The 13,024-nt window shown below is 40.2% G+C and overlaps 1 protein-coding gene across 2 annotated transcripts in view; it reads left to right on the top strand.

Annotated features, from left to right (window-relative positions):
• Positions 1-13,024, top strand: part of trus (programmed cell death 2 like trus) — a 64,332-nt gene that overhangs the window by 19,580 nt on the left and 31,728 nt on the right. For both annotated transcript variants that reach the window (XM_067137263.2, XM_067137264.1), the window contains exon 2: positions 12,844-13,004. In XM_067137263.2, coding sequence (XP_066993364.1) covers positions 12,844-13,004 — 161 coding nt within the window. The remainder of the gene's footprint in view (positions 1-12,843; positions 13,005-13,024) is intronic.

Below are 13,024 nucleotides of genomic sequence, written 5' to 3'. Positions count from 1 at the left end.
GTGTTTGAAGTTCTTATGAGTTTCTTACCACTATCAAGAATGAATTACAAATCAACCAGTTGAACAGCAAAAACTGTACTGACAGGAGTCCACTGCACTCATGTGATGGTTGCTCCAAGACATTCAAACAAGAATTAAGCTGAAATGCCTTTGCTAACTCATACTGGAGGACATATGTACATTATAGAGTATTTAGTAGTATGTTTACTAGGAAATATAACCAAAAAGATGTTCATTATATCACCCTGGAGAATGCCTACATCATTGTAATGATGGTGGTAGTATTTTTTTTTTCTCAGAGAGTTTTACATTAAAACATACCTATGGCATTCAGATAAAAGGCCATTCGTTTGTAATATATGCATTAATGCATTTTTCAGAATTCACAACTATAAAAAACACCTAGCGATTCACTGTGGTGAAGGGTTGTTCTCTTCTAATAAATGCCAAAATAAATTTCTTCTGATGTCCAACCTGACATGACACAAATTAACCCACTCTAGAAAAAAAGGCGCTGTTATTGGAGCGAGACAGTTTAAAATTTTATCTTCCTGATGAACTGTTCGCTTCGCTAAGATATTCATCAAAGCACCCAAGAGGAAACTGTTTCCTGTTCTCAGTCTGTGTCAACCTATCATGAAAGTAGAATCTTGTAAACAGTTGAGTTCAGTCATGATATAAGTGCAGTACCACAATACACAAAAGAGCAAGTCTCTTTTGGACCTTTTGATTTCAGCAAATACTTATATGCATGTGAAATTGAAGGATCTCCTGGCTTTATTTTTATCAGTCAGACAGAGGTGTAAGTATATATAAAAGTAGAACACATCCTGAAATACAACAAAAGGAACTTGTTGCCAGGAAAATATCCGGGGCAACTCCATAGCGCAATCTCTGCAGGACAGCTGTCAGAACCATAATGAGACAGATGACTGTCGTGTTACCCCTGCTCCACTAGACAAATTCACACAAGATAGAACTCGTAGAGTGGCAAAACCTTCGAAGACAGCGTGTATGTGATGAAGATTTTTAATGCAGAGGTGGACAACTGGATTAACTTCATGTATTCAACAATTTATTTACTTCTAGGTCCCAGACATTCAGCCTGGAAATATTTTGAGCATAGGAAAAGGAACCAAACCACTGATAACCAAAGGAAATACAGGCAATCAACAAACCCTGAGCGCACAATAAAACAAGACCGGGAGAAAAGAAGAGAAAAATACAGACATCAGCTAACAAAATTCCAATATTATAATTAGTGCAGGAAAGCCATAAGATCTGTATTGAATTCCAGAGCCATATCCTGTAAGATACCTGTGGAGGATATATCCAGACAGTGTTTGGCGATATTGAGCAAACAATGCAAGGACCAGATACCAACCAACCTAAAGTAACAGAGTCTGAGAAGAGCAATATTCAAAGCACATATGTAGCTGAAATAAGAAGAGATCAATTCAGCTACTCAAAGGATTTCAGTGGACAATTCCTCAGGTCCAGATCATGTACTTATAAGGGTGATCAGAGGCAATGTGGCTGCTGAAATAATAGCTATCATTGCAATACGTATGCTACACACCACAATAGTCCCTCAAACACTAAAACAAGCTCAGACTGTCCTTATTCACAAAGGTAGTAAAACTACCGACCTGAGAAACTGGAGGCCCATGACAATTTGCTCTGTAATTCGTTTCATGATGGAGCACTCTTGACCAAAGACTTTGAGAATTCATCAGTCTCAACAACAGTCAGCGGGGATTCTCAAGCTCTTCAGGTTCGCATGTCTATATGACTACTTGAATTGATTCATCGTGAGGCCAAATTTAAATAACTTGATGTGTCAGTTATATTTCTTGATTAGAGAATATATTTGATACCATACGCGATAGACATGTAGAGGAAACATTAAGAGCATCACAGGTTCTCTCTAAGCTCAGTAATCTTGTCATTAGTCTACTAAACAAAAAACATGACAAGGATTCAAACAAGAAGAAGATCAACACAACCCATTGTTCTGAAAAGGGGTGTTATTCAAGGATCACCACAGTCACCTTATCTATTCAGTCTCTCAATAAATCATGTGATGGATGAATTGAATGAAAATTCAATGACCTCTCACTATGGCTTCCAGTTGAGTCTGGGACATAAGCCGTTAACAATGATGAAGTTTGCAGATGACTAGTTATTGTCAATAACAGCAGGATTTTGGCACTGACATTTGCTATCCAACTGTTCAATGAGGTAGGCCTTGAAACCAACACAACAAAATTCAAGGGAATATGCATTAAAAAGGGTCAACTTCATGGCCATCACAATTATGAAAGAAATCTAGTGCCTAAAGAAAAATGACTTGATTCGCTACCTTGGAGTTATCTATTCAACTCAGAGGAAGTACTGAACATTTGCAGTCAACTGTGCAGGTCCTTGTATCTTCACCACTTTTTCACGTGTATTATATTCTTTCCAAACGGTTTATCCTAACAAAATCCTGCAAATATTCATGAAAGATTTGGGCATCATGATGAGAGAGACACTGAAATAACTGCTATCACTGCCAGCTGACATTCCCAATGATTGTATATGTGCAGACACAAAATTCAAAGGCTTGGGTCCATTTTGTACAGCCTGGGAAGTCCTATTGCAACATACCAAGATTCTTCACCATGCAGATAATGACATCCTCAGTACAACTAGAAATTTCTTTCAAGAAACTTCTGATGATCTTATATGATTGGGTATTACAGATCGTGTAAGAATTTGGGTGAAGTGGCTTGGTTGGGATGATGCAAGGGAAGTAAGACAGGAGTTACAGCTCAGGGCGCTTGAGAATTGGAGTAATACACCTCATAAAGGAATGGCAGTAATCCTGTTTAGGCAACATACACCAGCTAGCAAATGGATTAGGGCATGGTATGCAGTGAATGGAGAGAAGCGATCAAGATGGCTACAAATGTGTCAGCTATACACTGTGTACCGGGCAGATCTCAGGACAATAGCTTGTATCGATGCTGTTTCAAGAGAGATAGAAACACTTGCGCATGTCTTCAGATCCTGTCCATATGGTGAATTATTGTGTAATACCATCTTACACTATGGTCTCTCCAATGATGGGAGCAACAGATGTTAAAGACAAATGAAGACAAACGCGAGGAAGTTGACCCTTAAAAACGGTGGATCTATGAAACCATAGTACTTTACAATAAAGACAAATATAAGTTTGAGTCTCTAAGCATCACTGACCTCATGATCGGTGCTTGAGGGACCATTCCCCAGCTACTCGTAGATTTCTTGAAAAGATTTGGTTTAAGTACTGACCTTTTCCATGCAATTGTGACAGCCACTTTAAAGAGGTTGATGATTGCCATCTTCAGAAACTACACCTATGGACCTTAACAGAAACCTTAAAGCTACTCAATATCTTCCCTGAAAAATTTTGTAAAATCATATATATATATATATCATATTGTCCTTGTGACAGCCTGAAAATGTTGCAGGGAAATATCTAATATATCTGCTGGGAATATCAATCCACATTATTGTCAGAAAAACTGTTCATCAAGCCTTTTCATTAATCCTTGAGCCATAAGACAGGTTTCTAATAACTGATTTTTCACATCATTGCTCACAGACTTGAGGTTTAGTTTGATCTTATTCTATCCATCATTTAATGCATTTACTGCATCGGCTTGTGTAGATCACCTAGTATTTCAAAGCTGTTTCACCACTTTATGCTGGGTTCCTAAATGTGAGCACAGTATTTCCCAATGATGTGGGAATGATGAAAAGTATTTTAAAGATTTTGTATGAAATCAAAATAAAAGATCTCACAATCAGTTGAAACACAGCTTATAGCATGCACTCGTACAAAGTTAAATAAATGCGTAGCACATGGCATATACTCTGTACACTTTAGTTTCTCAATCCTGGGTTGTTATCCTGAACATTGTCCGGACATATTTGCTGCATTGTCATTGGACTGGCCACTTCATTTCAGAATATCTAAGTTATTAGATTTTTAAGCATTTGTGAAAAACCTCGACAAAATGCTCTGACGACTTGTCCATGAGAAGGAATAAATTGCAAAAATCTCTCTTTTGGTACAGAGTCACATATTGCATGATGAATATAAGCTTACTAGCTGTAGTACTCGGTGTTGTCCGGATAGTTTTTGAAAGTTTATCTTTAATATTTGTATTAGGTGCGAAGTGAATTTTATACAATTCTATATTGAGATGTTGATTGATTTTTATGACCTATTTTGTAGTTTTAGAGTTATCTAGATGTGTTTGATTGATCAAGTTTATTATTATTATTTAATTTTCAAGTAAAACTTTGTCCTTGTGGAAGCTTGAATTGTATGAAAAGTATTTCATCCTTTCAAAAAAATAATGAATGATAACTATAGGGCCTATGTATTTACCCATTGCGCTGTAGATGTGATGTGCACCATTCCAACTGTCACTGAGACTGTCACCAATCAGCCTTGAGACCCCAAACATAGTGGATTCAACACTAATCTCAGTCATTTTAGACTTTTAACCCCATTTCAGTCCCCGTCCCACTGGAGTCTGAATGTGTACTTAAACTGTATCCAGAGCATCACAATACATCTCAGCAACACATTAAAATTAATGAATGTAGGTTATTTTCCATTATTTTTACATTTCCTTCCATTTTCATAGTGCTTTTTTTCCAGATGGTAAGTTGTATGTGCATCAAGTTTCATTGAGAGCTATTCTGGAACATACCCACACATATCCATAATCCTGGATATTTTTACGTTCATTTTCACCCTTTCTCAACCTCCATTCTGACTGTGGCTGAAGTATACCTTAAGCATCCAGAGTGTCCTAGTTCAACTTGGTGACATTGTAAACCATGGATTCAACATTAATATCAGTCATTTTCATATATTTGTATATTTCACCCCCTCCACCAGGAGTGCTAGGCGTGTTTTACCCCCATAATATTTTTTTTCATTCTGGAACATACATACATCCGTAATCTTGGTAATTTTGCACATTTTCTCTTTCACCCTTCTCAACCCCCATACCGATGGGGACTGAATATGGACTTAAATTACAACTGCATTGCCACTATTCATCTCAGTGACCCCGAAAACTATGGATTCTACATTAATATTGGTTGTTGTCTTCACATTTTTCTGTTTCACCCCTTTTTATGTAATTTTTATAATTCATTCCCACCCGTAGGGAAGCTGGGGTATCTTAGCCCCATAGTAATTTTTTCCAGATAGTAAGTCATAGGTGTACCAAGTTTGGTTGAGAGGTATGCTAGAACATACACACGTACATACATAATCTCGGTCATTTTGGGCATCTTCTTTTCTTCACTCCTTCTTAACCCTTCCTGCCCATGTTGATTGGGGCTTACAGTATTCAGAGTGTCACTATTCATCTCAGCAGCCCCCAAAACTGTGGATTCAACACCATTTTATATCTCACCCCTCCCATCTCCACCCAAGGGGCACTAGGTTGCCATATCCCCTCACAGTTTATCTCCTGATAGTCATAAGTGTACTGAGTTTGGTTGAAATCACTCCAGTAGTCCCAAAAACTATGGATTCGATACTAATATTGGTCGTTTTTAGTTATATTTAAATTTCATCCCTTCCCATAGGGGTTCTAGGGGTGTCTTGAACTCGCAGTATTTTTTCCAGATAGTAAGTCATACTTTCGTAACAGTTTTAGTTTATAGCTATGCTGGAACATATACACATATATGCCTCATCTCAGTCATTTTTGTCATTTTATTTTTTCACCCTTTCTCACTCCCTGTGCTGAAGGAGGCTGAGTGTTGCTTTTCATCTCAGTGACCCTGAAAACTATGGATTTGACATCATTTTCAATTATTTTTGATATCTTACCCTCCTCAGCCCCATCTCTAAGGGTGCTAGGGGTGTCTTAACCCCACAGTGCTAGTCTCCAGATAGTAATACCAATATAAATGGTCCGTAATTGGACATTATAAATTTTCCAGCTAACTCATTCCTGCTTGCCAGCGTTTCGCCCTCATGTGCTAGGTTGGGCTCATCAGATGGTATCTAGCACACCTACCAAGACGCTGGCTAGTGCATACCATGGAGGCCACTGCGTAGGCTACTTGGAGCCACCGGCAGTGCCAATGCACTATGAGAGACTTAGTCTCTTTACCAAAAATTGATGCCTCCTTGGCTATCAGATGATATAGATAGTAAGTCGTAATTGTACCAAGTTTGGTTGAAATTGCTCCAGTGGCTTAGGATGAGATGTGTCATACACATACATACATGTATCAATTTTTATGTATACACTGAGTGGCCAAAAGGGGTGTCCCATTAGAAAATGTGCGGCGTATGATCCCTGAGCATTGTGGCTAGCTGCGTCGTAGCTGAGCAGCCTGTCACAGACACCAGTGTTGTGAAGATGGCAACACGTTCAGAGTTAACCGGCTTTGAATGTGGGATGATCATCGCCGTACGGCGCATGAGTCATAGCATTGCAGAAATTACATGCAAATTCGGATTTCCGATGTCAAGAGTCTCGAGGGCGGATCTTCAATATCGCAGAGAGAATGTTACCACCCACCTAAACCGCCACACTAGAAGACCACAGGTGTTTAACGAACGCACATCATATTGTTTCCGCAGAACCATACTGGGCACTCGACAGGCTACCGTGAGTCAGATCACCGCCCAGTTGAATGTTGGGAGTCAGGAACCCATTTCCACCAGGACTGTAAGGAAGCAACTGCACCGCATAGGCTTCACCAGCCGACGACCAACTAATGTACCTTTGCCGACACCTTGAGACAAAGCTCAACGATGTGTATGGGCCCACAAACATTGGCAATGGACCATGGAACAGTGGCGGCGCGTGGTATGGTCTGATGAATCCCGGTTCCAGTTGTATCGAGCTGGTGTGTGCATGAGAATGTGGCATATGTCCCTTGAAGCTATGAATCCTGCATGTCAACAAGATTGTGTCCAGGCGGGAGATGGCTCAGTTCTGGTTTGGGTGGTGTTCTCTTGGTCGCAATTAGGTCCCATTTGTCTGGCTGCAGGAAGTACTGACAGGTGCATCTGCATCCCGTTCTGGCCCTAGAGGTACCCTGATGGAGATGCCATGTTTCAACAACAATGTGCCATGTCAGCGCTCTGTGGTGGCATGGAGGTGGTTAGAGGAGCACTCCAGTGATGTTACGACCATGGATTGGCCCTCCATATTCCCCGATCTTAATCCAGTTGAAATCCTGGGCTTCAAGCCCTCGCTTTACATTTCCTGAGCTCCTAGCTCAAACTTATACAAGGGCAGAAATCCCCTAATTCAAAGAGCACTTGTTCCCAAAATTACAACATCTAGCCTTCAAGAGGCATTCATAAATCTTACAAAACTTTGAAAAAGAGCGAACAGGCTCTCAGTTTTCCCAGCCTACTCAAGGCAACCTCATCTTACAATTACAGGCCTCTCAAGGCACTATTTACAAATGGAACTTATTTTTACAGGGGTATTAAATACCCAACCTACTGGGCCTTCGTGGGATAAGAATAACAGGTTAAATTAATGGCCCGAACATAAAATGAATGGAGGCGAATACTTGCACTCCTAGATATGAACACTTAAAACCTAAAGGGCACTAGGCCGATGAAACAGGGGGTATTCCCAAACTACTGAGGTGACTCGTATAAGGATAAATTAATGCATTATGGAAAGGAAGAAAAACAGTTACAAAACGTAGTCACCTCAAACCAAGATGAAGGGGAGCTCGAGAGGGAACATCACTCTGTATCCCCGATTTACAGTTAAAAATTTATGTTTTTACATTTGCCGGAAGAAAGTTACATTTTTAGAAAAGAAGGTTACATAGTTAACGATTCGGACCTTTCCCTCGGGTTAAACTGCGGAGGTAGCTACAACAAGAAAGATGGAATTATGTGGCCATACCTGGTAGCAGTTGTAGCTGCCGACGAGAAGGCCGCCCGCCTCCTGCTTTGACACACACATTCGGTAAGATGACGATCAATTGGCCAAGAAACGTGAAAATCCGCAGTTTATAAACCCTCAGGGAAGGTTCGAGACCATTCAAGATCAAACTAGCCACACCCTCTCAAATTTATTGGTTAATTTCAAAGTTACACTCAGAATCGAAGAAGAAGCCGGTGATAGGTGGAAAATTAATTACAGAAATTAGGGATTGGCTATATTCAAAACTGGTGGAAATAAAAAGGAAATATTGACAACCCAAAAATAAATGAACATCAATCAGTAAAAAAACCCTTATGAATACAGAACTTCTTTGAATTATAAGTTCTTACACCTCGCACCAGGGTGCATGATCATAGTTTTTAGTAGTGTCATCTGTGAAAGAATGTCCAAACTTCTTGATGGATAGCAAACAAAACTAGTAGAAATTCAGTCAGTTCAGGAAACTTCACAATAACAAAATTACTCAATATTTAGGTGGTGACATCTTCTGATTAAAGATCCAAGTTGGTGTAGTTAGATCCAAGTTGGTGTAGTTCACCGTTTCACCAATAGAGGAGTTCATTTAGGCGCTAGTTCTAAATGCGCGGCATTGAGGTGTACCTCTCGGTACAGTTGCAACTAAAATAGTTAATTAGTTTTAGAATTTCCTTTTTCTTAATACTCTCTTCTCATTCTGTAGTTCTCTTTCGTGTATCACAACACTTACTGAATGCCCCAATACGAACATGAAATTAATTGTATGTATGTTGGGTATTCAGCCCGAAAGGTGGTTGGATCCTCCACAGCTCCACCAAAAGCTATCATAGAGGGCCTAGGCATCACTGAAGAGGCATACTAGGGAAATGAGTGAGGTAGTTTCCCGTTGCTTTCCTCACTGAGCCAGAAGTTGCTATTGCATACCAGTCTGCCAAGCCCACTGAAATGCGTGCACTAACCGACCCTATGAGATATATTTTCACACCATTCATAACAGGGACTGGCTGCATAAGGAATGGTATTACTAGTATCGCTCATACCTCGGTCTCTTTCATATTGTCAAAGCCAAGGATGAGACTGAGACAGACAGATAGGTCAATGTAAGTAACAAATAACTCTAGCTTATACCAGAAGACATAAAAAACCAAACCAAACCCCACGGCACTTAACGCCATTTCCTGCCCAGCGACCACTGCTCAGCCCGAAGCCCTGCAGATTACGGGGGGTCGTGTGGTCAGCATGACACATCCTCTCGGTCATTATTCTGGTTTTCGAGACCAGGGCTGCCATCTCAACATCAGATAGCTCCTCAATTCTAATCACGTAGGCTGAGTGGACCTCGAACCAGCCCTCAGGTCGAGAGAAAAATCCCTGACCTAGCCGGGAATCGAACCCGGGGCCTCCGGGCGAGAGGCAGGCACGCTACCCCTACTCCACGGGACCGGCTACCAGAAGACATAGCGCACTGTAAACACTACATCTTGCCAGCAAGGGTTGGTAAAGGGTTAAAATAAAACTTTGTAAATTACCATACTAGACTTGCTCACATGGTTTACTAATACGAAAGTCAAATGGATACTGTTGACCTATATCTTAATGTGCAGCATGTGGGGGGAGGGGGGGGGGGACAACCTACTGTTGATGAGATTCCATTGTTGAGTGCAACAATAATATGAAAGGGAGCACATTGACTCGGTTAACAGTACCACAGTACCGTATGTCACAACTCATAACAATAGCAACAATGATTATAATGTTGCTACATACAAGGCCCCAATGGTCTCTAGGTTTGCCCATGCATTAAAAATCCACTGTTGCATGTACTGCAAGTAGTTAATGTAAATTGCTGAAAAAAATTAGTTGTGATGCCGTATGATTCTGTGGTGCAAAAATTCACCATCCTCTGAATTGCAGGTAATTTGAAAGCGGCATAAAAACTATGTTAAGTAATGATTTTGTGCATCTGTACATTCTTATTTTGAAAAGTGGTGACAATCAAATATACCTATAGTAACTTCTTCTGTTGTGATGCTAGTGTTGACAGCTACTAGATGTCAGGTTTTTTACCGGATGAGTTGGCCTTGCAGCTGTGAACTTGCATCCGGGAGATAGTGGGTTCGAATCCCACTGTTGGCAGCCCTGAAGATGGTTTTCTATGGTTTCCCATTCTCACATCAGGCAAATGCTGGGACTGTACCTTAATTAAGGCCATGGCCGCTTCCTTCCAACCCTTGGACCTTTCCTATCCCATTGTCGCCATAAGACCTATCTGTGTCAGTGCGATGTATGTAAAGCCACTAGCAAAAAAAGAAAAAGAAAGATGTCAGATTTATTGAATGTAAGTGATTGAAAGCTTGGACAGTTTTAAAAGACTCTCTTCATCAAGATAATATTCATGCACTATACCATCTGTAAACAATTATAAAGGTTACTTACTTACTTACTTACTTACTTACTTACTTACTTACTTACTTACTTACTTACTTACTTACTTACTTACTCACTCACTCACTCACTCACTCACTCACTCACTCACTCACTCACTCCTTGGTGCTACAGTCCATGAAGTACCATGACCTCCTGACCAATCACTGCCAAGTAGCCGGGCTGAGTGGCTCAGGCGGTTGAGATGCTGGCCTTCTGATCCCGACTTGGCAGGTTCGATCCTGGCTCAGTCCGGTGGTATTTGAAGGTGCTCAAATACGTCCGCCTCATGTCGGTAGATTTACTGGCATGTAAAAGAACTCCTGCGGGACTAAATTCCGGCACCTCTGTGTCTCCGAAAACCGAATCATTATTATCATCATCGTCATCATCATCATCAACTAGTCAGATTTGAGGTGAAAAACCTCGAGAACATGTTGTACTTTAGATACATTTTAAAACCAATTTAGACATTCTGAACAGCAATTGATGTGAATTATGTTGCCATTGTTTGAGGTTATTCTTTCTCCATACATCTTTGATCATCAAAATTCCTAAACTATACTAACCTTACACCTTGTACCTCACAACAAGTACGTATTAGTGGCATAACTCTTTGTCGGGCTGAGTGGCTCAGATGGTAGAATGCTGACTCTATGAGCCCAGGGTGACAGGTTCAGTCTTGACTCAGTCTAATTATATTTGAAGATGATGAAACTTATCAGCCTTGTGCAAGTAGATTTACTGGTATGTAAGAGAATTCTTACAGAAAAAATTTCTGGCAACTCGCCATCTCTGAAAACTGTAATAGTAGTTAATTGGGTGTAAAACCAATATATTTTTATTATTGGCAATCTCTTTGAAGATTTGAATATTAAGTTTATTTAAGTTCATCTGAAGCATACATAAAGTTGGTTCGGTGAAAAAAAATAATTACTTTTTATAAAGCATATTGTCCCTTAACGATGGTCTGTTTTAATTTTGCACATGGCTTAGTGCGGGGAGTGTCTGAAGACATGGTTGGCTCACCTGATGCAGGTCTTTCTATTTGACGCCTATGGGCGACCTGTGTGTCTGGGTGAGATGATGATGATGATGATGATGATGATGATGATGATGATGATGATGATGATGATGAGGTAAGGAGAGGGTAAAACCTGGTTCCGGCACATAGTCTACTGTTGAATAACACCAAGGGGTCTTACAGTAACTGACACGTTGTGCAAGAGACTAGAGGTACTGTATTTGAAATGTGGACATACCAAACGATTCTCAAAATATCATGGACAGCCAAAATGACCAATGTGGAAGTTTTGAATTTTATGAACAAAGTACCTGATTGTTGCCATAGGTGCTTTCATGGCCTGTACTTATAGACGTGATATAGGCTTCTGGGCTTATGCCGTGTCAAGAAAATAAGGTGAAATACCTAGAAATCCTAAAAATTTCAACAGGAATACTGGCTATCAATTAAGTAATACGTGGTTGCCAGCCATTAAGGGTTTACGTAGGTAGTTCGCCTCCCTTGTCCCTTCACTATTGTTATTTCATTTCGGTGTTTTCCAAATTCGTACGTTCCTCACCGCCAGATGTTTCATTCCAGTCTTGTATCTATGTCATGCTTTCATGTGTATGTATTCCTGTTGTTATGTGACTCCCTCTCTCCCTCTCAGACTGATTCTGATGGTTCCGTCAGCTTCCGCTTCAAACGCTAGCAACGTCTAAATTCAAACCTTATTCCTTGAGAAGCCTTTCTCATGACCAGTCGAGATTTTCTTCTGATGATGCAGAGCTAAATTCTCTGCGAAACGTAAAGAATTTCACCTTATTTTCTTGACACAGCATAAGCTCAGAAGCCTATATGTCTAAAACTACCTGAAATTCTCAATACCGTCAAGAGAAGAAAATTTGAATTCTTCGGTCATATGATACAAAAAAAAAAAAAGAGTACCATCTAATACAAGTAATACTCGAGGAGAAACTTAATTGAAGACGAGGTCCTGGGCAGCAAAGAATACCTTGGCTCAATAATTTAAACTGATGGTTTGAGCTAGATATGGTTTCTTTGTTTAGAACAGCTACAGATAAGAAACAGATGTTACTGATCGCTAATGTTCTGGGAGACCAAGGCACGTAAAGAACAAGAATAAAAAGAAGTTCTGCTGAAAGCTTAACATCGCCATCTGATGGACGAATTGCCATCAACAGCATCATATACCCTCACTCCATATGAACACTGCAGAGAGGTTTGAAATTGACTCCAGGCTTTTGGCACACAATCTAGTGATTCAAAATCATATATCACCACCTCTCCTACTCCGCCAGCCAGCATTCTGATGGTGATATTCTTTTTTTCCACCAACAGGACTCAAACAGGCTTGATGCCTTAATGATCATGGCCACAATCTGTAATGCTGTGGTGTGGAGATTGACTTGTTAATATTGTTTATTTTTTCAGGATTGGTATTTGGATGGAATTCCTTCTCCATGCTGCCAACTGTGTGGATTAACTTTGCCACTTGTGCTTCAGGTGTATGCACCACTGGAAGCATCTCCATATCATAGAACTTTGTACCTCTTTGGCTGCATCAATCCAAACTGTTGGAATGAAAGGGAGAGGTAATGTACTAGTCACTGTT

Source organism: Anabrus simplex, chromosome 1 (assembly GCF_040414725.1).
Source record: "Anabrus simplex isolate iqAnaSimp1 chromosome 1, ASM4041472v1, whole genome shotgun sequence".
NCBI classification, from domain to species: domain Eukaryota; kingdom Metazoa; phylum Arthropoda; class Insecta; order Orthoptera; family Tettigoniidae; genus Anabrus; species Anabrus simplex.
This window is presented reverse-complemented; position numbering and strand designations above follow the sequence as displayed.